Genomic DNA, 23,169 nt, shown 5'->3' on the forward strand with positions numbered 1-23,169 from the left:
ACCAGAGAGGGGAGACTGCCTTTTGATCGATGGTGGGATTCTTCTGCCACCAGAGAGGGGAGACTGCCTTTTGATCGCTGGTGATATTGGTCTGCTACCAGAGAGGGGAGACTGCCTTTTGATCGGTGGTGCGATCGTTCTGCTACCAGAGAGGGAGACTGCCTTTTGATCGCCGGTTGGGATTACTCTTCTACCAGAGAGGGGAGACTGCCTTTTGATCGCTGGTGAGATTGGTCTGCTACCAGAGAGGGGAGACTGCCTTTTGATCGCTGGTGGGATTCTTCTGCCACCAGAGAGGGGAGACTGCCTTTTGATCGCTGGTGATATTGGTCTGCTACCCGAGAGGAGAGACTGCCTATTCATCGCTGTTGAGTTTGCACTGCTACCAGAGAGGGGAGACTGCCTTTTGATCGCTGGTGCGATCGTTTTGCTACCAGAGAGGGGAGACTGCCATTTGATCACTGGTGGGATTGCTCTGCTACCACAGAGGGGAGACTGCCTTTTGATCGCTGGTGGGATTCTTCTGCCACCAGAGAGGGGAGACTGCCTTTTGATCGCTGGTGGGATCGCTCTTCTACCAGAGAGGGGAGACTGCCTTTTGAATGCTGGTGGGATTGCTCTGCTACCAGAGAGGGGAGACTGCCTTTTGATCGCTGGTGAGATTGCTCTGCTGCCAGAGAGGGGAGACTGCCTTTTGATCGCTGGTGTGATCGTTCTGCTACCAGAGAGGGGAGACTGCCTTTTGATCGCTGGTGGGATTGCTCTGCTACCAGAGAGAGGAGACTGCCTTTTGCTCGCTGGTGAGATTACTCTGCTACCAGAGAGGGGAGACTGCCTTTTGATCGCTGCTGCGATCGCTCTGCTACCAGAGAGGGGAGACTGCCTTTTGATCGCTGGTGCGATCGTTCTGCTACCAGAGAGGGGAGACTGCCTTTTGATCGCTGGTGGGATTACTCTACTACCAGAGAGGGGAGACTGCCTTTTGATCGCTGGTGAGATTGCTCTGCTAACAGAGAGGGGAGACTGCCTTTTGATCGCTGGTGGGATTCTTCTGCCACCAGAGAGGGGAGACTGCCTTTTGATCGCTGGTGAGATTGCTCTGCTACCAGAGAGGGGAGACTGCCTTTTGATCGCTGGTGGGATTCTTCTGCCACCAGAGAGGGGAGACTGCCTTTTGATCGCTGGTGGTATTGGTCTGCTACCCGAGAGGAGAGACTGCCTTTTCATCGCTGGTGAGATTGGTCTGCTACCGGAGAGTGTAGACTGCCTTTCGATCGCTGGTGAGATTGGTCTGCTACCAGAGAGGGGAGACTGCCTTTTGATCGCTGGTGAGATTGCTCTGCTACCAGAGAGGGGAGACTGCCTTTTGATCGCTGGTGGGATCGCTCTGCTACCAGAGAGGGGAGACTGCCTTTTGATCGGTGGTGCGATCGTTCTGCTACCAGAGAGGGGAGACTGCCTTTTGATCGCTGGTGGGATTACTCTTCTGCCAGAGAGGGGAGACTGCCTTTTGATCGCTGGTGAGATTGCTCTGCGACCAGAGAGGGGAGACTGCCTTTTGATCGCTGGTGGGATTCTTCTGCTACCAGAGAGGGGAGACTGCCTTTTGATCGCTGGTGGTATTGGTCTGCTACCCGAGAGGAGAGACTGCCTTTTCATCGCTGGTGAGATTGGTCTGCTACCGGAGAGTGTAGACTGCCTTTCGATTGCTGGCGAGATTGGTCTGCTACCAGAGAGGGGAGACTTCCTTTTGATCGCTGGTGTGTTGCTCTGCTTCCAGAGAGGGGAGACTGCCTTTTGATCACTGGTGTGATTGGTCTGCTACCAGAGAGGGGAGACTGCCTTTTGATCGCTGGTGGGATTGCTCTGCTACCAGAGAGGGGAGACAGCCTTTTGATCGCTGGTGAGATTGCTCTGCTACCAGAGAGGGGAGACTGCCTTTTGATCGCTGGTGGGATCGCTCTGCTACCAGAGAGGGGAGACTGCCTTTTGATCGCTGGTGGGATTACTCTTCTACCAGAGAGGGGAGACTGCCTTTTGATCGCTGGTGAGATTGGTCTGCTACCAGAGAGGGGAGACTGCCTTTTGATCGATGGTGGGATTCTTCTGCCACCAGAGAGGGGAGACTGCCTTTTGATCGCTGGTGATATTGGTCTGCTACCAGAGAGGGGAGACTGCCTTTTGATCGGTGGTGCGATCGTTCTGCTACCAGAGAGGGAGACTGCCTTTTGATCGCCGGTTGGGATTACTCTTCTACCAGAGAGGGGAGACTGCCTTTTGATCGCTGGTGGGATTCTTCTGCCACCAGAGAGGGGAGACTGCCTTTTGATCGCTGGTGATATTGGTCTGCTACCCGAGAGGAGAGACTGCCTTTTCACCGCTGGTGAGTTTGCTCTGCTACCAGAGAGGGGAGACTGCCTTTTGATCGCTGGTGCGAGCGTTTTGCTACCAGAGAGGGGAGACTGCCATTTGATCACTGGTGGGATTGCTCTGCTACCACAGAGGGGAGACTGCCTTTTGATCGCTGGTGGGATTCTTCTGCCACCAGAGAGGGGAGACTGCCTTTTGATCGCTGGTGGGATCGCTCTTCTACCAGAGAGGGGAGACTGCCTTTTGATTGCTGGTGGGATTGCTCTGCTACCAGAGAGGGGAGACTGCCTTTTGATCGCTGGTGAGATTGCTCTGCTGCCAGAGAGGGGAGACTGCCTTTTGATCGCTGGTGGGATTGCTCTGCTACCAGATAGAGGAGACTGCCTTTTGCTCGCTGGTGAGATTGCTCTGCTACCAGAGAGGGGAGACTGCCTTTTGATCGCTGCTGGGATCGCTCTGCTACCAGAGAGGGGAGACTGCCTTTTGATTGCTGGTGCGATCGTTCTGCTACCAGAGAGGGGAGACTGCCTTTTGATCGCTGGTGGGATTACTCTACTACCAGAGAGGGGAGACTGCCTTTTGATCGCTGGTGAGATTGCTCTGCTACCAGAGAGGGGAGAAGGCCTTTTGATCGCTGGTGGGATTCTTCTGCCACCAGAGAGGGGAGACTGCCTTTTGATCGCTGGTGGTATTGGTCTGCTACCCGAGAGGAGAGACTGCCTTTTCATCGCTGGTCAGATTGGTCTGCTACCGGAGACTGTAGACTGCCTTTCGATCGCTGGTGAGATTGGTCTGCTACCAGAGAGGGGAGACTGCCTTTTGATCGCTGGTGAGATTGCTCTGCTACCACAGAGGGGAGACTGCCTTTTGATCGCTGGTGGGATCGCTCTGCTACCAGAGAGGGGAGACTGCCTTTTGATCGGTGGTGCGATCGTTCCGCTACCAGAGAGGGGAGACTGCCTTTTGATCACTGGTGGGATTCTTCTGCCACCAGAGAGGGGAGACTGCCTTTTGATCGCTGGTGGTATTGGTCTGCTACCCGAGAGGAGAGACTGCCTTTTGATCGCTGGTGTGTTGCTCTGCTTCCAGAGAGGGGAGACTGCCTCTTGATCGCTGGTGAGATTGGTCTGCCACCAGAGAGAGGAGAGTGCCTTTTGATCACTGGTGGGATTGGTCTGCTACCAGAGTGGGGAGACTGCCTTTTAATCGCTGGTGGGATCGTTCTGCTACCAGAGAGGGGAGACTGCCTTTTGATCGGTGGTGCGATCGTTCCGCTACCAGAGAGGGGAGACTGCCTTTTGATCGCTGGTGGGATTACTCTTCTACCAGAGAGGGCAGACTGCCTTTTGATCGCTGGTGGGATTCTTCTGCCACCAGAGAGGGGAGACTGCCTTTTGATCGCTGGTGGTATTGGTCTGCTACCCGAGAGGAGAGACTGCCTTTTCATCGCTGGTGAGATTGGTCTGCTACCGGAGAGTGTAGACTGCCTTTCGATTGCTGGTGAGATTGGTCTGCTACCAGAGAGGGGAGACTGCCTTTTGATCGCTGGTGAGATTGCTCTGCTACCAGAGAGGGGAGACTGCCTTTTGATCGCTGGTGCGATTGCTCTGCTACCAGAGAGGGGAGACTGCCTTTTGATCGGTGGTGCGATCGTTCTGCTACCAGAGAGGGGAGACTGCCTTTTGATCGCTGGTGGGATTACTCTTCTGCCAGAGAGGGGAGACTGCCTTTTGATCACTGGTGGGATTGGTCTGCTACCAGAGTGGGGAGACTGCCTTTTAATCGCTGGTGGGATCGTTCTGCTACCAGAGAGGGGAGACTGCCTTTTGATCGCTGGTGGGATCGCTCTGCTACAAGAGAGGGGATACTGCCTTTTGATCGCCGGTGTGATTGGTCTGCTACCAGAGAGGGGAGACTGCCTTTTGATCACTGGTGTGATTGGTCTGCTACCAGAGAGGGGAGACTGCCTTTTGATCGCTGGTGGGATTGCTCTGCTACCAGAGAGGGGAGACTGCCTTTTGATCGCTGGTGGGATTCTTCTGCCACCAGACAGGGGAGACTGCCTTTTGATCGCTGGTGCGATCGTTCTGCTACCAGAGAGGGGAGACTGCCTTTTGATCGCCGGTTGGGATTAGTCTTCTACCAGAGAGGGGAGACTGCCTTTTGATCGCTGGTGAGATTGGTCTGCTACCAGAGAGGGGAGACTGCCTTTTGATCGCTGGTGGGATTCTTCTGCCACCAGAGAGGGGAGACTGCCTTTTGATCGCTGGTGGTATTGGTCTGCTACCCGAGAGGAGAGACTGCCTTTTCATCGCTGGTGAGATTGGTCTGCTACCGGAGAGTGTAGACTGCCTTTCGATTGCTGGCGAGATTGGTCTGCTACCAGAGAGGGGAGACTGCCTTTTGATCGCTGGTGTGTTGCTCTGCTTCCAGAGAGGGGAGACTGCCTCTTGATCGCTGGTGAGATTGGTCTGCCACCAGAGAGAGGAGACTGCCTTTTGATCACTGGTGGGATTGGTCTGCTACCAGAGTGGGGAGACTGCCTTTTAATCGCTGGTGGGATCGTTCTGCTACCAGAGAGGGGAGACTGCCTTTTGATCGCTGGTGGGATCGCTCTGCTACAAGAGAGGGGATACTGCCTTTTGATCGCCGGTGTGATTGCTCTGCTACCAGAGAGGGGAGACTGCCTTTTGATCACTGGTGTGATTGGTCTGCTACCAGAGAGGGGAGACTGCCTTTTGATCGCTGGTGGGATTGCTCTGCTACCAGAGAGGGGAGACTGCCTTTTGATCGCTGGTGGGATTCTTCTGCCACCAGAGAGGGGAGACTGCCTTTTGATCGCTGGTGAGATTGCTCTGCTACCAGAGAGGGGAGACTGCCTTTTGATCGCTGGTGGGATTGGTCTGCTACCCGAGAGGAGAGACTGCCTTTTCATCGCTGGTGAGATTGGTCTGCTACCGGAGAGTGTAGACTGCCTTTCGATCGCTGGTGAGATTGGTCTGCTACCAGAGAGGGGAGACTGCCTTTTGATCGCTGGTGAGATTGCTCTGCTACCACAGAGGGGAGACTGCCTTTTGATCGCTGGTGGGATCGCTCTGCTACCAGAGAGGGGAGACTGCCTTTTGATCGGTGGTGCGATCGTTCCGCTACCAGAGAGGGGAGACTGCCTTTTGATCGCTGGTGGGATTACTCTTCTACCAGAGAGGGCAGACTGCCTTTTGATCGCTGGTGAGATTGCTCTGCTACCAGAGAGGGGAGACTGCCTTTTGATCGCTGGTGGTATTGGTCTGCTACCCGAGAGGAGAGACTGCCTTTTCATCGCTGGTGAGATTGGTCTGCTACCGGAGAGTGTAGACTGCCTTTCGATTGCTGGCGAGATTGGTCTGCTGCCAGAGAGGGGAGACTGCCTTTTGATCGCTGGTGGGATTGCTCTGCTACCAGAGAGGGGAGACTGCCTTTTGATCGCTGGTGGGATTCTTCTGCCACCAGAGAGGGGAGACTGCCTTTTGATCGCTGGTGAGATTGCTCTGCTACCAGAGAGGGGAGACTGCCTTTTGATCGCTGGTGGGATTGGTCTGCTACCCGAGAGGAGAGACTGCCTTTTCATCGCTGGTGAGATTGGTCTGCTACCGGAGAGTGTAGACTGCCTTTCGATCGCTGGTGAGATTGGTCTGCTACCAGAGAGGGGAGACTGCCTTTTGATCGCTGGTGAGATTGCTCTGCTACCACAGAGGGGAGACTGCCTTTTGATCGCTGGTGGGATCGCTCTGCTACCAGAGAGGGGAGACTGCCTTTTGATCGGTGGTGCAATCGTTCCGCTACCAGAGAGGGGAGACTGCCTTTTGATCGCTGGTGGGATTACTCTTCTACCAGAGAGGGCAGACTGCCTTTTGATCGCTGGTGAGATTGCTCTGCTACCAGAGAGGGGAGACTGCCTTTTGATCGCTGGTGGTATTGGTCTGCTACCCGAGAGGAGAGACTGCCTTTTCATCGCTGGTGAGATTGGTCTGCTGCCGGAGAGTGTAGACTGCCTTTCGATTGCTGGCGAGATTGGTCTGCTACCAGAGAGGGGAGACTGCCTTTTGATCGCTGGTGTGTTGCTCTGCTTCCAGAGAGGGGAGACTGCCTCTTGATCGCTGGTGAGATTGGTCTGCCACCAGAGAGAGGAGACTGCCTTTTGATCACTGGTGGGATTGGTCTGCTACCAGAGTGGGGAGACTGCCTTTTAATCGCTGGTGGGATCGTTCTGCTACCAGAGAGGGGAGACTGCCTTTTGATCGCTGGTGGGATCGCTCTGCTACAAGAGAGGGGATACTGCCTTTTGATCGCCGGTGTGATTGCTCTGCTACCAGAGAGGGGAGACTGCCTTTTGATCACTGGTGTGATTGGTCTGCTACCAGAGAGGGGAGACTGCCTTTTGATCGCTGGTGGGATTGCTCTGCTACCAGAGAGGGGAGACTGCCTTTTGATCGCTGGTGGGATTCTTCTGCCACCAGAGAGGGGAGACTGCCTTTTGATCGCTGGTGAGATTGCTCTGCTACCAGAGAGGGGAGACTGCCTTTTGATCGCCGGTTGGGATTACTCTTCTACCAGAGAGGGGAGACTGCCTTTTGATCGCTGGTGAGATTGGTCTGCTACCAGAGAGGGGAGACTGCCTTTTGATCGCTGGTGGGATTCTTCTGCCACCAGAGAGGGGAGACTGCCTTTTGATCGCTGGTGATATTGGTCTGCTACCCGAGAGGAGAGACTGCCTTTTCATCGCTGGTGAGATTGCTCTGCTACCAGAGAGGGGAGACTGCCTTTTGATCGCTGGTGCGATCGTTTTGCTACCAGAGAGGGGAGACTGCCATTTGATCACTGGTGGGATTGCTCTGCTACCACAGAGGGGAGACTGCCTTTTGATCGCTGGTGGGATTCTTCTGCCACCAGAGAGGGGAGACTGCCTTTTGATCGCTGGTGGGATCGCTCTTGTACCAGAGAGGGGAGACTGCCTTTTGACTGCTGGTGGGATTGCTCTGCTACCAGAGAGGGGAGACTGCCTTTTGATCGCTGGTGAGATTGCTCTGCTGCCAGAGAGGGGAGACTGCCTTTTGATCGCTGGTGTGATCGTTCTGCTACCAGAGAGGGGAGACTGCCTTTTGATCGCTGGTGGGATTGCTCTGCTACCAGAGAGAGGAGACTGCCTTTTGCTCGCTGGTGAGATTGCTCTGCTACCAGAGAGGGGAGACTGCCTTTTGATCGCTGCTGGGATCGCTCTGCTATCAGAGAGGGGAGACTGCCTTTTGATCGCTGTTGCGATCGTTCTGCTTCCAGAGAGGGGAGACTGCCTTTTGATCGCTGGTGGGATCGCTCTGCTACCAGAGAGGGGAGACTGCCTTTTGCTTGCTGGTGGGATTGCTCTGCTACCAGAGAGGGGAGACTGCCTTTTGATCGCTGGTGAGATTGGTCTGCTACCAGAGATGGGAGACTGCCTTTTGCTCGCGGGTGGGATTGGTCAGCTACCAGAGAGGGGAGACTGCCTTTTGTTCGCTGGTGGGATCGCTAAACTACCAGAGAGTGGAGACTGCCTTTTGATCGCTGGTGGGATCGCTCTGCTTCCAGAGAGGGGAGACTGCCTTTTGATCACTGGTGGGATTGGTCTGCTACCAGAGAGGGGTGACTGCCTTTTGATCGCTGGTGGGATCACTCTGCTACCAGAGAGGGGAGACTGCCTTTTAATCGCTGGTGAGATTCGTCTGCTACCAGCGAGGGCAGACTGTCGTTTGATCGCTGGTGGGATGCTCTGCTACCAGAGAGGGGAGACTGCCTTTTGATCCCTGGTGGATTGCTCTACTATCACAGAGTGGAGACTGCCTTTTGATCGCTGGTGAGATTGGTCTGCTACCAGATAGGGGAGAGTGCCTTTTGATCGCTGGTGTGATCGTTCTGCTACCAGAGAGGGCAGACTGCCTTTTGATCGCTGGTGGGTCTGCTACCAGAGAGGTGAGACTGCCTTTTGATCACTGGTGAGATTGGTCTGCTACCAGATAGGGGAGAGTGCCTTTTGATCGCTGGTGAGATAGGTCTGCCACCAGAGAGGGGAGACTGCCTTTTGATCGCTGTTGGGATTGCTCTGCTACCAGAGAGGGGAGACTGCCTTTTGATCGCTGGTGAGATAGGTCTGCCACCAGAGAGGGGAGACTGCCTTTTGATCGCTGTTGGGATTGCTCTGCTACCAGAGAGGGGAGAATGCCTTTTGATCGCTGGTGGGATTGCTCTGCTACCAGAGAGGGGAGACTGCCTTTTGATCGCTGGTGAGATTGGTCTGCTACCAGATAGGGGAGACTGCCTTTTGATCGCTGGTGGGATTCTTCTGCCACCAGAGAGGTGAGACTGCCTTTTGATCACTGGTGGGATTGCTCTGCCACCAGAGAGGGGAGACAGCCTTTTGATCACTGGTGAGATTGGTCTGCTACCAGAGAGAGGAGACTACCTTTTGACCGCTGGTGAGACTGGTCTGCTACCAGAGAGGGGAGACTGCCTTTTGATCACTGGTGCGATTGGTCTGCTACCAGAAAGGGGAGACTGCCTTTTGATCGCTGGTGCGATCGCTCTGCTACCAGAGAGGGTAGACTGCCTTTTGATCGCTGGTGAGATTGGTCTGCTAGTAGAGATAGGAGACTACCTTTTGACCGCTGGTGAGATTGGTCTGCTACCAGAGAGGGGAGACTGCCTTTTGATCGCTGGTGGGATTGCTCTGATACCAGAGAGGGGAGAGTGCCTTTTGATCGCTGGTGTGATCGTTCTGCTCTCAGAGAGGGGAGACTGCCTTTTGATCGCTGGTGGGTCTGCTACCAGAGAGGGGAGACTGCCTTTTGATCGCTGGTGAGATTGGTCTGCTACCAGATAGGGGAGACTGCCTTTTGATCGCTGGTGGGATTCCTCTGCCACCAGAGAGGTGAGACTGCCTTTTGATCGCTGGTGGGATCGCTCTGCTTCCACAGAGGGGAGACTCCCTTTTGACCGCTGGTGAGATTACTCTGCCACCAGAGAGGGGAGACTGCCTTTTGACCGCTGGTGAGATTACTCTGCCACCAGAGAGGGGAGACTGCCTTTTGATCGCTGGTGCGATCGCTCTGCCATCAGAGACCGGAGACTGCCTTTTGATCGCTGGTGGAATTGCTCTGCTACCAGAGAGGGGAGACTGCCTTTTGATCGCTGGTGAGATTGGTCTGCTTACAGAGAGTGGAGACTGCCTTTTGATCGCTGGTGGGATTCCTCTGCTACCAGAGAGGGGAGACTGCCTTTTGATTGCTGGTGGGATTGCTCTGCTACCAGATAGGGGAGACTGCCTTTTGATCGCTGGTGGGATTCCTCTGCCACCAGAGAGGTGAGACTGCCTTTTGATCGCTGGTGGGATCGCTCTGCTTCCACAGAGGGGAGACTCCCTTTTGACCGCTGGTGAGATTACTCTGCCACCAGAGAGGGGAGACTGCCTTTTGACCGCTGGTGAGATTACTCTGCCACCAGAGAGGGGAGACTGCCTTTTGATCGCTGGTGCGATCGCTCTGCCATCAGAGACCGGAGACTGCCTTTTGATCGCTGGTGGAATTGCTCTGCTACCAGAGAGGGGAGACTGCCTTTTGATCGCTGGTGAGATTGGTCTGCTTACAGAGAGTGGAGACTGCCTTTTGATCGCTGGTGGGATTCCTCTGCTACCAGAGAGGGGAGACTGCCTTTTGATTGCTGGTGGGATTGCTCTGCTACCAGAGAGGGGAGACTCCCTTTTGATCACTGGTGGGATTGCTCTGCTGCAGCAGAGGGAAAGGCCTGCCATGTTCCCCAGAGAATATTACCAAGATTTTATGCATTTTGGATACGGACTTGGACTATAGACTTTTTTTTCAGTCTGATAGTTTTTATATTCTATGTTCCCCCCCCCCCCCCCACCAACTGATCATTCTCTTTTTTGTGTGCGGAGGAGGCGGATTTGCAGATTAGTGTGTCTGTTCCATTCTTGTTTGTTTTTTGTGCGGGGAGGAGGGATTTGAGGTGGATGATTGTACTACCGCATTTTTCTTTCTTGGCTTCGTGGCTATCTGGAGAAGAAGAATTTCAGAGTTGTATACTTTGAAGCTGTGGACCAGCTCCCTGCAGAAGAGGCTGCTTCAGCCTCTGACTCTGACCAACAATTCAACGCTTTGTTGTGTACTGCCTCTCATTTCACATGACTCCATCCAGTCAATGCACATGATCTGGTCTATAGCTCTCTCCTATTACTGGTAATTGGACACTTTTGTCTTTAATCGCAATCCAACAATCTGCCTCCCTGTAATATGGGAAGCCTTCCCCCAGACCAGCTTACTCTCACTCACACTCACAGGGCAGCAGAGTCAATGTGAGTTGACAAGCAGACTGCAAATGTATTAGTGATATCACTTTCGACAAATTCCATTAACATACTCAGCTCTAGCCCTAAGATCCTGATTTCCTGTTGGGGGATTAGTTGATCTGTACCTCTTTGCAAGCAAGGTGAACAAAGACAGTCGTCCTTTTTGACTGTAGCCTCCTTGAGGACCAACATACTAATGCAATATTAATCTCTGGGGTGTCAGTTAAAACACCAGGCTACCTTGAGTGGGCATTCTGATACCAGACAATTTCTAGGGCAGCCACTCATACACCCCTGCCCCTCCCTACCATGGTATTCACACAGCCTGTAATTTTCCCTCTGAATGGGCTTGCAACATCTGAAGAAGAGCCTGCCGGTGCCATGCATGAAACCACTTTCCATATTACTGTATATTTATTAATGATCCGTCCATGCTGCTGGCCTTTCTATGTGCTGTCTTCAGCATGAAGCCACTTTCCATATTATATTGACCAATGATCCGTCCATGCTGCTGGACGTGCTATGTGCTCTCTTCAGTATGTCAACACATAAATCCATCTCACAGCACTGAATTTAAAAGTTTGCAAATTTTACTTAGTGCTTTCAACTTGATAACATCTTCACCCAATCTTCCTTCCTGTCCCTCGCTGCACATCATAGTACAGTCAATTAAAATCTGAATTAAATAACCGCATTGAAATTCTTGCAATACCCAGTCATTCTTTCTTCTCCCTCTTCCATTGGACGGAAGGTAAAAATGCCTGAAAGAGTTGCCAGGAGGAAGTGGTTGAGGCCGGCACAGAGGCAGCATTTCAGAAGCACATGGATGGGTAATTGGAGGGTAGGGCTTAGAGGAAGAAACACAAGAATTTGGGGTTAACTCAGTGGGCATCATGGTTGGCATGGACTGGAAGGGCTAAAGGGATTATAATTGGAATTGGTTATTATTGTCACTGTTATTGAAATTCTACAGGTGTGCTGTGGAGGTGTGCTAGGGACTTGTAATGTCTGGCATGGAGGGGTCATTGCACAAGATTGGAAGAGACTGCACAAAGTTGAAAACTCTACCAGCTTTATCATGGGCACTAGCCTGCCCAGCATCCAGAACATCCACATCAGGTGTTGCTCTCTCTTTGCAATAATTATTTAGTTTAATTTTTAGAAATGTATTTCTTATTGTAATTTATAGTTTTTTTAAATATGCATTGCAATTTAGCATGGTGGATTGGACAAACATCTCTACCAAAGGAGGTGTGAGGCGCTCCTTCCCTCCGTTATCCTGCAGGTCACCCTTAGCCAAGGTGTAGCACCTGCTTGGCGGCCCCCCCCCCCCCGATCAGAGTCACCTGAAGCCATTGGAGCGGGTGGTGGATGGTCGTATGAGCCGATGCATGTCACAAGTCCTGGTTATGCAAACACTGACACCAGGCTGACAGTCTCTGAAGAGTATTGATAATGGCTGGGGTCACCCGACTGTCAAGACACCGACCAGGAGGAGGCAATGGCAAACCACTTCTGTAGAAAAATTTACCAAGGACAATCATTGTCAAAGACCACAATCGCCCATATCATATGGCACAGCGCATAATGATAATGATGATGCAAAAGGGAGACCCCATGAAGAAAGAGGGGAGAATACAGCTGAAAACTGAACAAAGCTAGTTCGGTAAGGGAGGGCATAGAACCCCTCTAATTCTCTATAATGATGATGATGCAATGTACTGCTGCCGCAAAACCACAAATTTCATGAATTTGCCAGTGATACTAAACCTGATTCTGATTCTGAGGTACAGTGAAAAGCCTTTCTTGCATACTCTTCATACAGATCAGGTCTGTATTGGGAAGAACAAGGTAAACAATAACAATGCATATTAAAATGCAACAGGCACAGTACAGGTAAACAAGGTCATAACGAGGTAGGTCGTGAGATCAACATCATACTGGGGAACTATTACTACACTTTGAACGGTGCTGTAGAAGGTGTCCATGAAATACCTTCAAGCTTTTGTGTCTTCTTCTGGATGGGAGAGTGGGTATCTGGGATGGATGAGGTCTCTGACAACGCTGGCTGCTTTACTGAAGCAACAAGTAATACTGACAGTCCATGGAGGAGAGGCTGATTTCTGTGTTGAGTTGTGTCTACAGCTCTCTGCAGTGTCCTGAGGTCACATGCAGTGCAGTTGCTCACCAAACAATTATGAATCCAGACAGATTGCTCTGCAAGTTTTGATAGCCTTCCTCACTGTCCACTACATTCCCAGTCTTGGCATCATCTGCAAATTTGCTGATCCAGTTAATCACATTATCATCCAGATCACTGATACAGACAACAAACAACAATGGACCAAGCACTGATTCCTACGGCACTCCACTAGTCACATCCCTGCAGTCAGAGACAACCATCTACTACCACTCTCTGGCTTCCCCTGCAAAGCCACTGTCTAATCCAATTTACTACCTCATCCTGAATGCCAAGTGAGTGAATCTCCTTAACCAACTTCCCATGCACACTTTGTCAAAGGCCTTGCTGAAGTCCATGTGGACAAACTCCGCTGCCTTGCCTTGATCAACTTTCCTAGTAACTTCCTCCAAAAGCTCTTTATTTTTGTTTAGACATGACCTACCACACATGAAGCCTTGTTGATTATAGTTGATTAGACCCTGTCTATCAAAATATTTCTATAAAATAGGCCAGTGAGCCTGACTTTGATTGTTGGAAGGTATTCTAAGGGCTATATCCTGTCCCTTAGAATACCTTCCAATAAGCAAAGTCAGGCTCACTGGCCTATAACTTCCTTGCTTAGAGTCTTTCTTAAACCATATAACAATATTAGCTATCATCTGTCCTCAACCCCTCACCTGTGGTTAAGGACACTTTAAGTATCTCTGCTAGGGACTTGTAATGTCTACATTAGCCTCCCACAGGGCCCTGGGAATTTATCCACTTTCATTTTCCTCAAGCCAGCAAACACCTCCTCCTCTGTTATCTGGATAGTGTCCATGACCTCACAACTGCTTTGTCTCACAGCTATATATCCTGTGTCATCTCCTCGGTAAATATTGTTGCAAAAATTCCATTTAAGATCTCCCCCATCTCTTTCAGCTCCATGCATAGATGACCACTCTGATTTTCCAGAGGACTAATTTTGTCCCTTGCTGTCCCATTGCTCTGAACATATCAGTAGAAGCCTTTGGGATTCTTCTTAACCTTGTCTGCTAGAGCAAACTCATGTCTTCTTTTAGCCCACCCAATTTCATTCCTAAGCATTCTCTTGCCTTTCTTATACTCCATAAGTACCAGATTTGTTCCTTCCTGCCTATACAGTACCTGCTATAGACAAGGGGTAATTGATAAGTTCGTGGCCTAAGGTAGAAAGAGTCAATTTTAGAAAGCAACATAGTCCCGTCCTACATTTACACACTTAGTCCAGCGGTCGTGGAGCATACAGATCCTGGACCTCCAGAAAGTGTCCACAGCAGGGGTGATTGAGAAGTTTGTTGCCTAAGGTAGCAGGCGAATAGTTATACAGCTCTCATTACGTGCACATGCAGTTCAACTCTTTGAGTGATTATGCAGAAAGTTTGAAGTTAATAACTCATCTCCTTCAACCTTAGGCCACGAATTTATCAACCACCCCTGCTGTGGACACTTTCTGAAGGTCCGAGATCCGTATGCCCCATGACCGCTGGACTAAGTACGTAAATGTAGGAGGGGACTATGTTGAAAAATAAATGTGCAAGGTTTTCTAAAATTGACTCCTTCTACCTTAGGGCACGAACTTATCAATCACCCTTCGTACCTCCTTCTTTTTCTTAACCTGGGACTCAATATCTCTTGACTAACTCAAGTCCACACATCAACAGCACATAACCCTATAAATGTGATAGAATGAGCATCTCATAAAATGACCCTCTTGTTCGACATATCAGCCTAATCCCTTGCAGAGAAGAAAGCAGCAGCCAAGGAGAAATTCACAGAAGTAAACATTCACACATTGGCCTATTCAGTCCCTCCACAACCCAATGAACCAGGTTTGAAGTAAGTCTTCCTCAATCTCAAGGGACTGCCCAAAAAGTATACATAACATTTTAATTCAGGTTTCCAGCATCCATAATATTTCACTTTTATATTCTTAGTCAGAAAGGAAACTCACAAAAATTGACTTTTTTTAAAAAAAACTGAGATTTAGACTATGGACAAATCAGGGTACCAGAGTTAGTGACACTAACATCAAACAACTCTAAACACAAAATAATCTGCAGAAGCTGGGGTCAAAGCAACACTCACAACACGCTGGGTTTTAGCTTCATTTTCCCAGTTTTAATCTCACTTTGACAAAATCTGGATGCAGAATTTAAAAGTAAACAAACCTTTTGTGGAATTTGCCCAAGTGCTTCAGCAAGTAAATTGGCTTTTTCATCAGTAAGGTTCCTTACCAAGGAACCCAGGGAAAATATCACAATCCCATGCTCCCCTGAGCTCTGAACAAATTCTTCCATCTCCTGTAAAACAACAAATTATCAAGTCACACAGAGGTATCACACACCGAGGACTTTCAAATGACATGGGACCCTTTCAAAAATGGGCTTTTGGCCCAAAACCTTCCAGAGAAGAAAGCAGCAGCCAAGGAGAAATTCAGAGAAGTAAACATTCAGCTGACTGTGGTCTTTGCAGATCAGCATCTCACCACTGACATCACGGTACTAATTCCATCATTAAACTAATTCCCCCCACTCTTTAGATTACTTGACGACTTGAGGTTTTGCTACTATTCCTTCCTGCGGCTGGTTCAACAGAATTAAAATGAGCTGTAAAGAATGTGGAAACTAAAATTCAAAAGTACATTTATTATCGAAGAATGTAAACTATACACAACCTGAGATTCACCTCCTTACAGGCAGCCACAAAACATGGATACTCAATAGATCCCATTAAAAAACAAGACCGTTAAACACCTAATGTTTTGTATTTGAATTTATTTAAATATTACACACATCCCGCAATGAGGAAATAAAATCTTTGGGTTATGACTCTAGCACAATGTACAAACATGTGAATTTACAAGTCTAATGGCTTGTCCCGCAGCTTGTTGGTTCTAGCTTTAATGCTGCAGTGGTGTCTGCCAGATGGAAGCACCTTAAACAGTTTATGGTTGGGGTGACTGGTGACCCCGATGATCTTCCAGGCCCTTTTTACAAACCTGCTGCTGTAAGTGTCCTCACTGGAGGAAAGTTCCCATCCATTGATGCGCTGGGCTGTCCGTACCCCTCTCTGCAGTGCCCAGTGATCAAGGTTGGTGCAGTTCCCGTACCAGGCAGTGATACAGTCAGTCAGTATGCTCTCAATGGTGCCCCTGTAGAAGGTCTTGTGGATTTGGGGGCTCATGCCAAACTTTTTCAGTCTCCTGGGGTGGAAGAGATGCTGTTGTGCTTTTTTTGCCATAAAGCCGGTGTGTAAAATCTAGGTGAGATTTTCGGTGATGTGTATGCCGAGGAACTTGAAACCACTCGCCCTCTCAGCTGCAGACCCATTGATGTTGATCGGGGCAAGCCTATCTACATTCCTCCAGTAATCCACAATCAGCTTTTTTGTTTTTTGGATACTGAGGGAGAGGTTGTTATCCTGGCACCACTGTGTCAGGATGTTAACCTCTCCTCTGTATGTTTTCTCATCACCGCTAGAAATAAAGCTGATCAAAGTCACGTCATCTATGAATTTAATCAGATTGGAGCTGTGTGTGGCAGCACAGTCGTGGGTGTAAAGGGAGTAGAGGAGGGGACTCAGGACACAACCCTGGGGGGCACCTGTGTTGAAGGTCAGAGGGGCAGAGGTGCCTCTGAAAGCCCATTCTTACCACCTGTCAGTGATCCGATAGGAAGTCCAGGATCCAGCTGCACAAGGTGGGGTACAGGCCGAGGTCTCTGCGCTTCCTGTCAAATCTGGAGGGAGCCATGCTGTTGACTGCTGAACTGTAGTCCAGGAACAGCGTTCTAACATATGCATCCCTCTTCTGCAGGTGAATGAGGACGGTGTGTACGGCTGTGGCTATGGCATCATCAGTAGGCTGCTTCCGTTGGTAGGCAAATTGTAGGGGGTCCAGTGTAGGTGGTAGCATGCTGCAGATGTAGTCTTTAACCAGCCTCTCAAAGCACTTGTTTATAATTGTGGTGTGTGCGATAGGGTGCCAGTCATTCGGGCATGCTACCTTGTTTTTTTTTAGGTACAGGGACAATGATGGATGATTTGAAACAGGAGGGCACTACACACTGGGAGAGGGAGAGATTAAAAATGTCTGAAAGTACATCAGCCAGCTGTTCTGCACATACTTTGAGGACGTGCCCTGGCATGCCGTCCTGCCCTGCCGCCTTGTGGCTGTTGACATGTTGGAATGTTCCGAGTACTTCAGCCTCAGAGATAATCAAGGTGCAGGTCTCATCGGCAGCTCTCCCTGGGAGCCTGTGTTCTATGCACTTCAGACCTACCGATCTTGAATCAAGCGTAAAAAAACATCTAGCTTGTCCAGGAACCAGGCAGCAATGTTGGCTGTACCACTGCATTTCCTCTTGAAGCCTACAACGACGAAGACTCATTCAGCTCTCCCGCTCTCCCCACGCTCACAGAGTGGGACAAACGTCTGGACAACTGGCTCAGTTGGTGGTGAGGAAGGCAAATGCAATGTGAGCATTCATTTCAAGAAGTCTGGAATACAAGAGCAGGGATGTGTTAGTGAGGTTTTATAAGGCACTGGTGAGGCCTCTCCTTGAGTACAGTTTTGGGCTCCTCACCTAAGAAAAGATGTGCTGGCATTGGAGAAGGTTCAGAGGAGTTCACAAGGATGATTCCAGAATCGAAAGGGTTATCATACAAGGAATGTTTGATAGCTTTAAGTCGGTACACACTGAGCTTAGAAGGACGAGGGGGATCTCACTGAAACCTAGACAGAGGTTTGATGATCAATGGGGTACCTCAGGGATCTGTTCTGGGACCACTTCTCTTCGTGATTTTAATAAATGACCTGGATGAGGAAGTGGAGGGATGAGTTAGTAAATTTGCTGATGACACAAAGGTTGGGAGTGTTGTGGATAGTGTGGAGGGCTGCCAGAGGTTACAGCGGGACATCGATAGCATGCAAAACTGGGCTGAGAAGTGGCAGATGGAGTTCGACCCAGATAAGTGTGGGGTGGTTCATTTTGGTAGGTCAAATATGATGGCAGAATATATTATTAATGGTAAGACTCTTGGCAGTGTGGAGGATCAGAGGGATTTTGGGGTCCGAGTCCACAGGACGCTCAAAACTGCTGCGCAGGTTGACTCTGTGGTTAAGAAGGCATACTTCATCAACCATGGAACTGAATTTAAGGGCCGAGAAGTAATGTTACAGCTGTATGGAACCCTGGTCAGACGCCATGTGGGAGGTACTGTGCTCAGTTCTGGTTCCCTCACTACAGGAAGGATATGGAAACTATAGAAAGGGTGCAGAGGAGATTTACAAGGATGTTAACTGGATTGGGGAGCATGCCTTATGAGAATAAGTTGAGTGAACTCAGCCTTTTCTCCTTGGAGTGGCAGAGGATGAGAGGTGACTTGACAGAGGTGTATAAGATGATGAAAGGCACTGATCATGTGGATAGTCAGAGGCTTTTTCCCAGGGCTGAAATGGCTAACACAAGAGGACAAGGTTTTAAGGTGCTTGGAAGTAGGTACAGAGGAGATGTCAGGGATAAGTTTTTTATGCAGACAGCCGTGAGTACATGGAATGGGCTGCCGGCAACGGTGGTGGAGACGAATAAATAGGGTCTTTTAAGAGACTCCTGGATAGTTACATGGAGCTTAGAAAAATAGAGGGCTATGGGTAACCCTAGGTAGTTTGTCAGGTAAGGACACTTTTGGCATAGCTTTGTGGGCTGAAGGGCCTGTATTGTGCTGTGGGTTTTTTTATGTTTCTATCTATATAATGGCTGACCTGGCAGTGAAGGCTAATTGCTTAACAATGCAATAACGTGTAATCAATGGCTGCTGTGTGCCTACAATTAAGCAACAAGATCTAGTAATTAGAAATAAAATAGCAATCCAAATCACGCGGCCTGGTACCTGTAAAAGTTGCCACCAGCTGAACCTAGGGCTTTCACAAATAACACGAAACATCCTTTTCTCCCCTCTTCGGCCCCACTCCTCAGCCATCTCCCTGTAACCTTTGATGCCATGTCCACTAAGAATCTATCCAGCTCTGCCTTAAAGACACCCAACAACCTGGCCTCCATAGCTGCCTGTGGTAAAAATTCCACAAATTCACCACCCTCTGGCGAAAGAAATTTTTCCTCATCTGTTTTAAATGGATGCCCCTTGATCCTGAGGCTGTGCCTTCTTGTCCGAGGCTCTCCCACCATGGGAAACATCCTGTCCCTTAATGTTGGGGACTATTATTGGACAGATGTTCCTAAATTTTTTGTGCATAGGTGGCCTTTTCTCTCTTGATGCCTACGGTGAGGTTTCTCCTGACTGCTCTGAGAGCTGTTCTGTTCTAAAAGCAGTGTCCTGGGCTTTTAGTCAGTAACACACCTCTGCATTCAGTCAGAACTTCAGGTTGGGCTGTGAGATGACTGCTCTTGAGTATCAACATTGTCTACTGTAGCTGGTGACAGATGAGGCATATTCCTCCAGGTCTGTGTCTTCTTCATATTGTGGTGGCCTCCTTGAACATCTGCCATTTAGTCAGTTCAAAATAGTCCTGGAGCATAGAAGGTGCTTCATTAAACTGTACAGTGATGGTCTTCTTGACTGATTATTCCATTTTCAGCATTGGTCAATATAGTCATAGTCATACTTTATTAATCACTGGGGAAATTGGTTAAATATGCTGGAATTAACATGATGGAGATGACACAGGTACAGCAAAGGGGCTGATGTTTAAAGGGCTCAGAAAGCCCCCCTGTTAAGGGAAGTTAGAATGCTGTCCATAAGACATTGGAGCAGAAGTAGGCCATTCAGCCCATCAAGTCTGCTCCAGCATTCAATCACAGGCTGATCCAATTCTTTCAGTCATCCCCACTCCCCTGCCTTCTCCTATACCCTTTGATGCCCTGGCTAACCAAGAACCTATCTATCTCTGCCTTAAATACACCCAATGACTTGGCCTCCACAGCCACTTGTGGCAACCAATTCCACAGATTTACCACCCTCTGACTAAAGTACTTTCTCCTCATCTTTGTTCCAAATGGGCTTACTTCAATCTTCCAGTTGTGCCCTCTTGTCCTAGACTCCCCTACCATGGGAAATAACTTTCCATATCTAATCTGTTCAGGCCTTTTAACATTCTGAATGTTTCTATGAGATCCCCCCTCATCTTCCTGAACTCCAGAAAATACAACCCAAGAGCTGCCAGACGCTCCTCATATGGTAACCCTTTCATTCCTGGAATCATTCTTGCGAACCTTCTCTGAACCCTCTGCAATGTCAGTATATCCTTTCTGAAATAAGGAGCCCAAAACTGCACACAACACTCCAAGTGTGGTCTCATGAGTGCCTTTTAGAGCCTCACCATCACATACCCGCTCTTATATTCTATACCTCTAGAAATTAAAGCCAACATTGCATTCACCTTCTTCACCACCGACTCAACCTGGAGGTTAACCTTTAGGGTATCCTGCACAAGGACTCCCAAGTCCTTTTGCATCTCCGTATTTTGAATTCTCTCCCCATCTAAATAATAGTCTGCCCATTTATTTCTTCCACCTAAGTGCATGACCATAAAATTTCCCTCATTGTATTTCATTTGCCACTTCTTTGCCCATTCCCCTAAACTATCTAAGTCTCTCTGAAGGCTGTTTCCTCAACATGACCTGATCCTCCACCTATCTTTGTATCATCAGCAAATTTAGCCACAAATCCATTAATCTCATGTCCAAATCATTGACATACGTCATAAAAAGCAGCGGTCCCAACACCGACCCCTGTGGAGCTCCACTGGTAACCAGCAGTCAGTCAGAATAGGATCCTTTTATTCCCACTTTCTGTTTTCTGCCAATCAGCCAATGCTCCACCCATGCTAGTAACTCCCCTGTAGTTTCATGGGCTCTTATCTTGCTAAGCAGCCTCATGTGCAACACCTTGTCAAAGGCTTTCTGAAAATCCAAGTATGCCATATCTACCGCATCTCCTTTGTCTACCCTGCTTGTAACTTCCTCAAAAAATTGCAGTAGGTTTGTCAGGCAGGATTTTCCTTTCAGGAAACCATGCTGGCTTTAGCTTATCTTGTCGTGTGCCTCCAGGTACTCTGTAATCTCATCCCTAACAATCAATTCCAACAAATTCCCAACCACTGATGTCAAGCTAACAGGTCTACAGCTGCCTCCCTCCCTTCTTATATAGTGGAGTAACACTTGCAATTTTCCAGTCATCCAGTACAATGCAAGAATCTATCGATTCTTCAAAGGTCATTGTTAATGCCTCCACAATCTCTCCAGCTACTTCTTTCAGAACCTGAGGGTGCATTCCATCAGGTCCAGAAGATTTATCCACTCCCAGACCATGAAGCTTCCTGAGCACCTTCTCAGTCGTAATTTTCACTGCACAAACTTCACTTCCCTGACACTCTTGAATGTCCGGTATACCGCAGATGTCTTCCACTGTGAAGACTGATGTAAATTACGCATTCAGTTCCTCTGCCATCTCTGCATCTCTCATTACAGTATCTCAAGCATCATTTTCTATTGGTCCTATATCTACCCTCAACCCTCTTTTACCCTTTATATACTTAAAAAAAGCTTTTAGTATCTTCTTTGATATTAGTCACCAGCTTCCTTTCATAATTCATCTTTTCCTTCCTAATGGCCTTCTTAGTTTCCTTCTGCAAGTTTTTAAAACCTTCCCAATCCTCTGTCTTCCCACTAGCTTTGGCTTCCTTGTATGCCCTCTCTTTTGATTTTACTTTGGCTCTGACTTCACTTGTCAGTCATGGTAACGTCCTTCTTCCACTCAAAAATTTCTTCTTATTTGGAATATATCTGTCTTGCACTTCCCTCATTTTTCACAGAAACTCCAGCCATTGCTGCTGTGCTGTCCTTCCTGCTGGTGTCCCTTTCCAGTCAACCTTGGCCAGTTCCCCTCTCACGTCATTGTAATTTTCTTTATTCCACTGATATACTGACACATTGGAATTTTTCTCCTTCTCAAATTTCAAAGTGAACTCCATCATATTGTGATCACTGTCCCCTAAGGGTTCTTTAACCCTAAGCTCTCTTATCACCTCCGGATCACTGCACAACACCCAATCCAGCACAGCCGATCCCCTAGTGGGCTCAACAACAAGCTGTTCAAAAAAGATGTCCCTTAGACATTCTACAAATTCTCTTCTCTTGAGGTCCAGTACTGGTCTGGTTTTCCCAATCCACTTTCATGTTAAAATCCCCTATGATTATAATGACATTGCCCCTCTGACATGCCTTTTCTATCTCTTGGTGTAATTTGTAATCCACATCCCGGCTGCTGTTTGGGAGGCTGTATACAACTGCCATTAGGGTCCTTTTACCTTTGCCATTTCTTAACTCAACCCACAGAGACTCTATACCTTCCGATCCTATGTCATCACTTTCTAATGATTTAATATTATTTCTTATACACAGGGCCACACCCCCCCCCCCCCTCTGCATACTAACCTATCTTTCTGATACACCGTATATCTTTGGACATTCAGCTCCCAATGGCAGCCATCCTTTAGCCAAGTTTCAGAGATGGCCACAACGTCATACCTGCCAATCTGTAGCTGAACTTCAAGATCGTCCATTTTATTTCTAATGCTGCGTGCATTCAAATATAACACTTTCAGTCCAGTATTTATTGCTTTCTGTTTTAACTGCACCACACCTCTATTGCCCTCTAACTCATCCCACTGGCTGTGATTATGCCTCACCTCCTGCCTGTTCTTCCTATCATCTCTGTCACACGCTATCTTTGATTTATTTCTGTTTTCCCCTTCCTCAGCCCTATCACTCTGGTTCCCATCCCCCTGCTAAATTAGTTTAAACCCTCCCTAACAGCTCTATTAAACTTGCCTGCTAGGATATTGGACCTCTTTGGGTTCAGGTGTAACCCGTCCTTTTTGTACAGGTTGTACCTCCCCCAGAAGAGGCCCCAGTGATCCAGGAACCCAAAGCCCTGCCCCCTGTACCAGTCTCTTACCCACGCATTAATATGCCTGATCATGCTATTTCTGTGCTCGTTAGCACGTGGCATCGGCAGCCATCCTGAAATTACTACCCTGGACGTCCTGCTTTTCAGCTTCCTACCCAACTCCCTGAATTCCCTTTTTCTACTTATGTCATTGGTACCAACGTGTACCAAGACTTCTGGCTGTTCACTCTCTCCCTTCAGAATACTTTTCACCTGATCCAAGACAGCCCGTATCCTGGCGCCTGGGAGGCAACACACC

General features: G+C 49.0%; 1 protein-coding gene across 4 annotated transcripts in view; it reads right to left on the minus strand.

Moving 5' to 3' along the window:
* LOC140211464 (UDP-glucuronosyltransferase 2A1-like) overlaps window positions 1-23,169 on the minus strand; it is a 202,022-nt gene that overhangs the window by 64,584 nt on the left and 114,269 nt on the right. For all 4 annotated transcript variants that reach the window (XM_072281170.1, XM_072281173.1, XM_072281169.1 and 1 more), the window contains one exon: window positions 15,113-15,244. In XM_072281170.1, coding sequence (XP_072137271.1) covers window positions 15,113-15,244 — 132 coding nt within the window. The remainder of the gene's footprint in view (window positions 1-15,112; window positions 15,245-23,169) is intronic.

This window comes from Mobula birostris, chromosome 17 (genome assembly GCF_030028105.1).
Source record: "Mobula birostris isolate sMobBir1 chromosome 17, sMobBir1.hap1, whole genome shotgun sequence".
NCBI lineage: Eukaryota > Metazoa > Chordata > Chondrichthyes > Myliobatiformes > Myliobatidae > Mobula > Mobula birostris.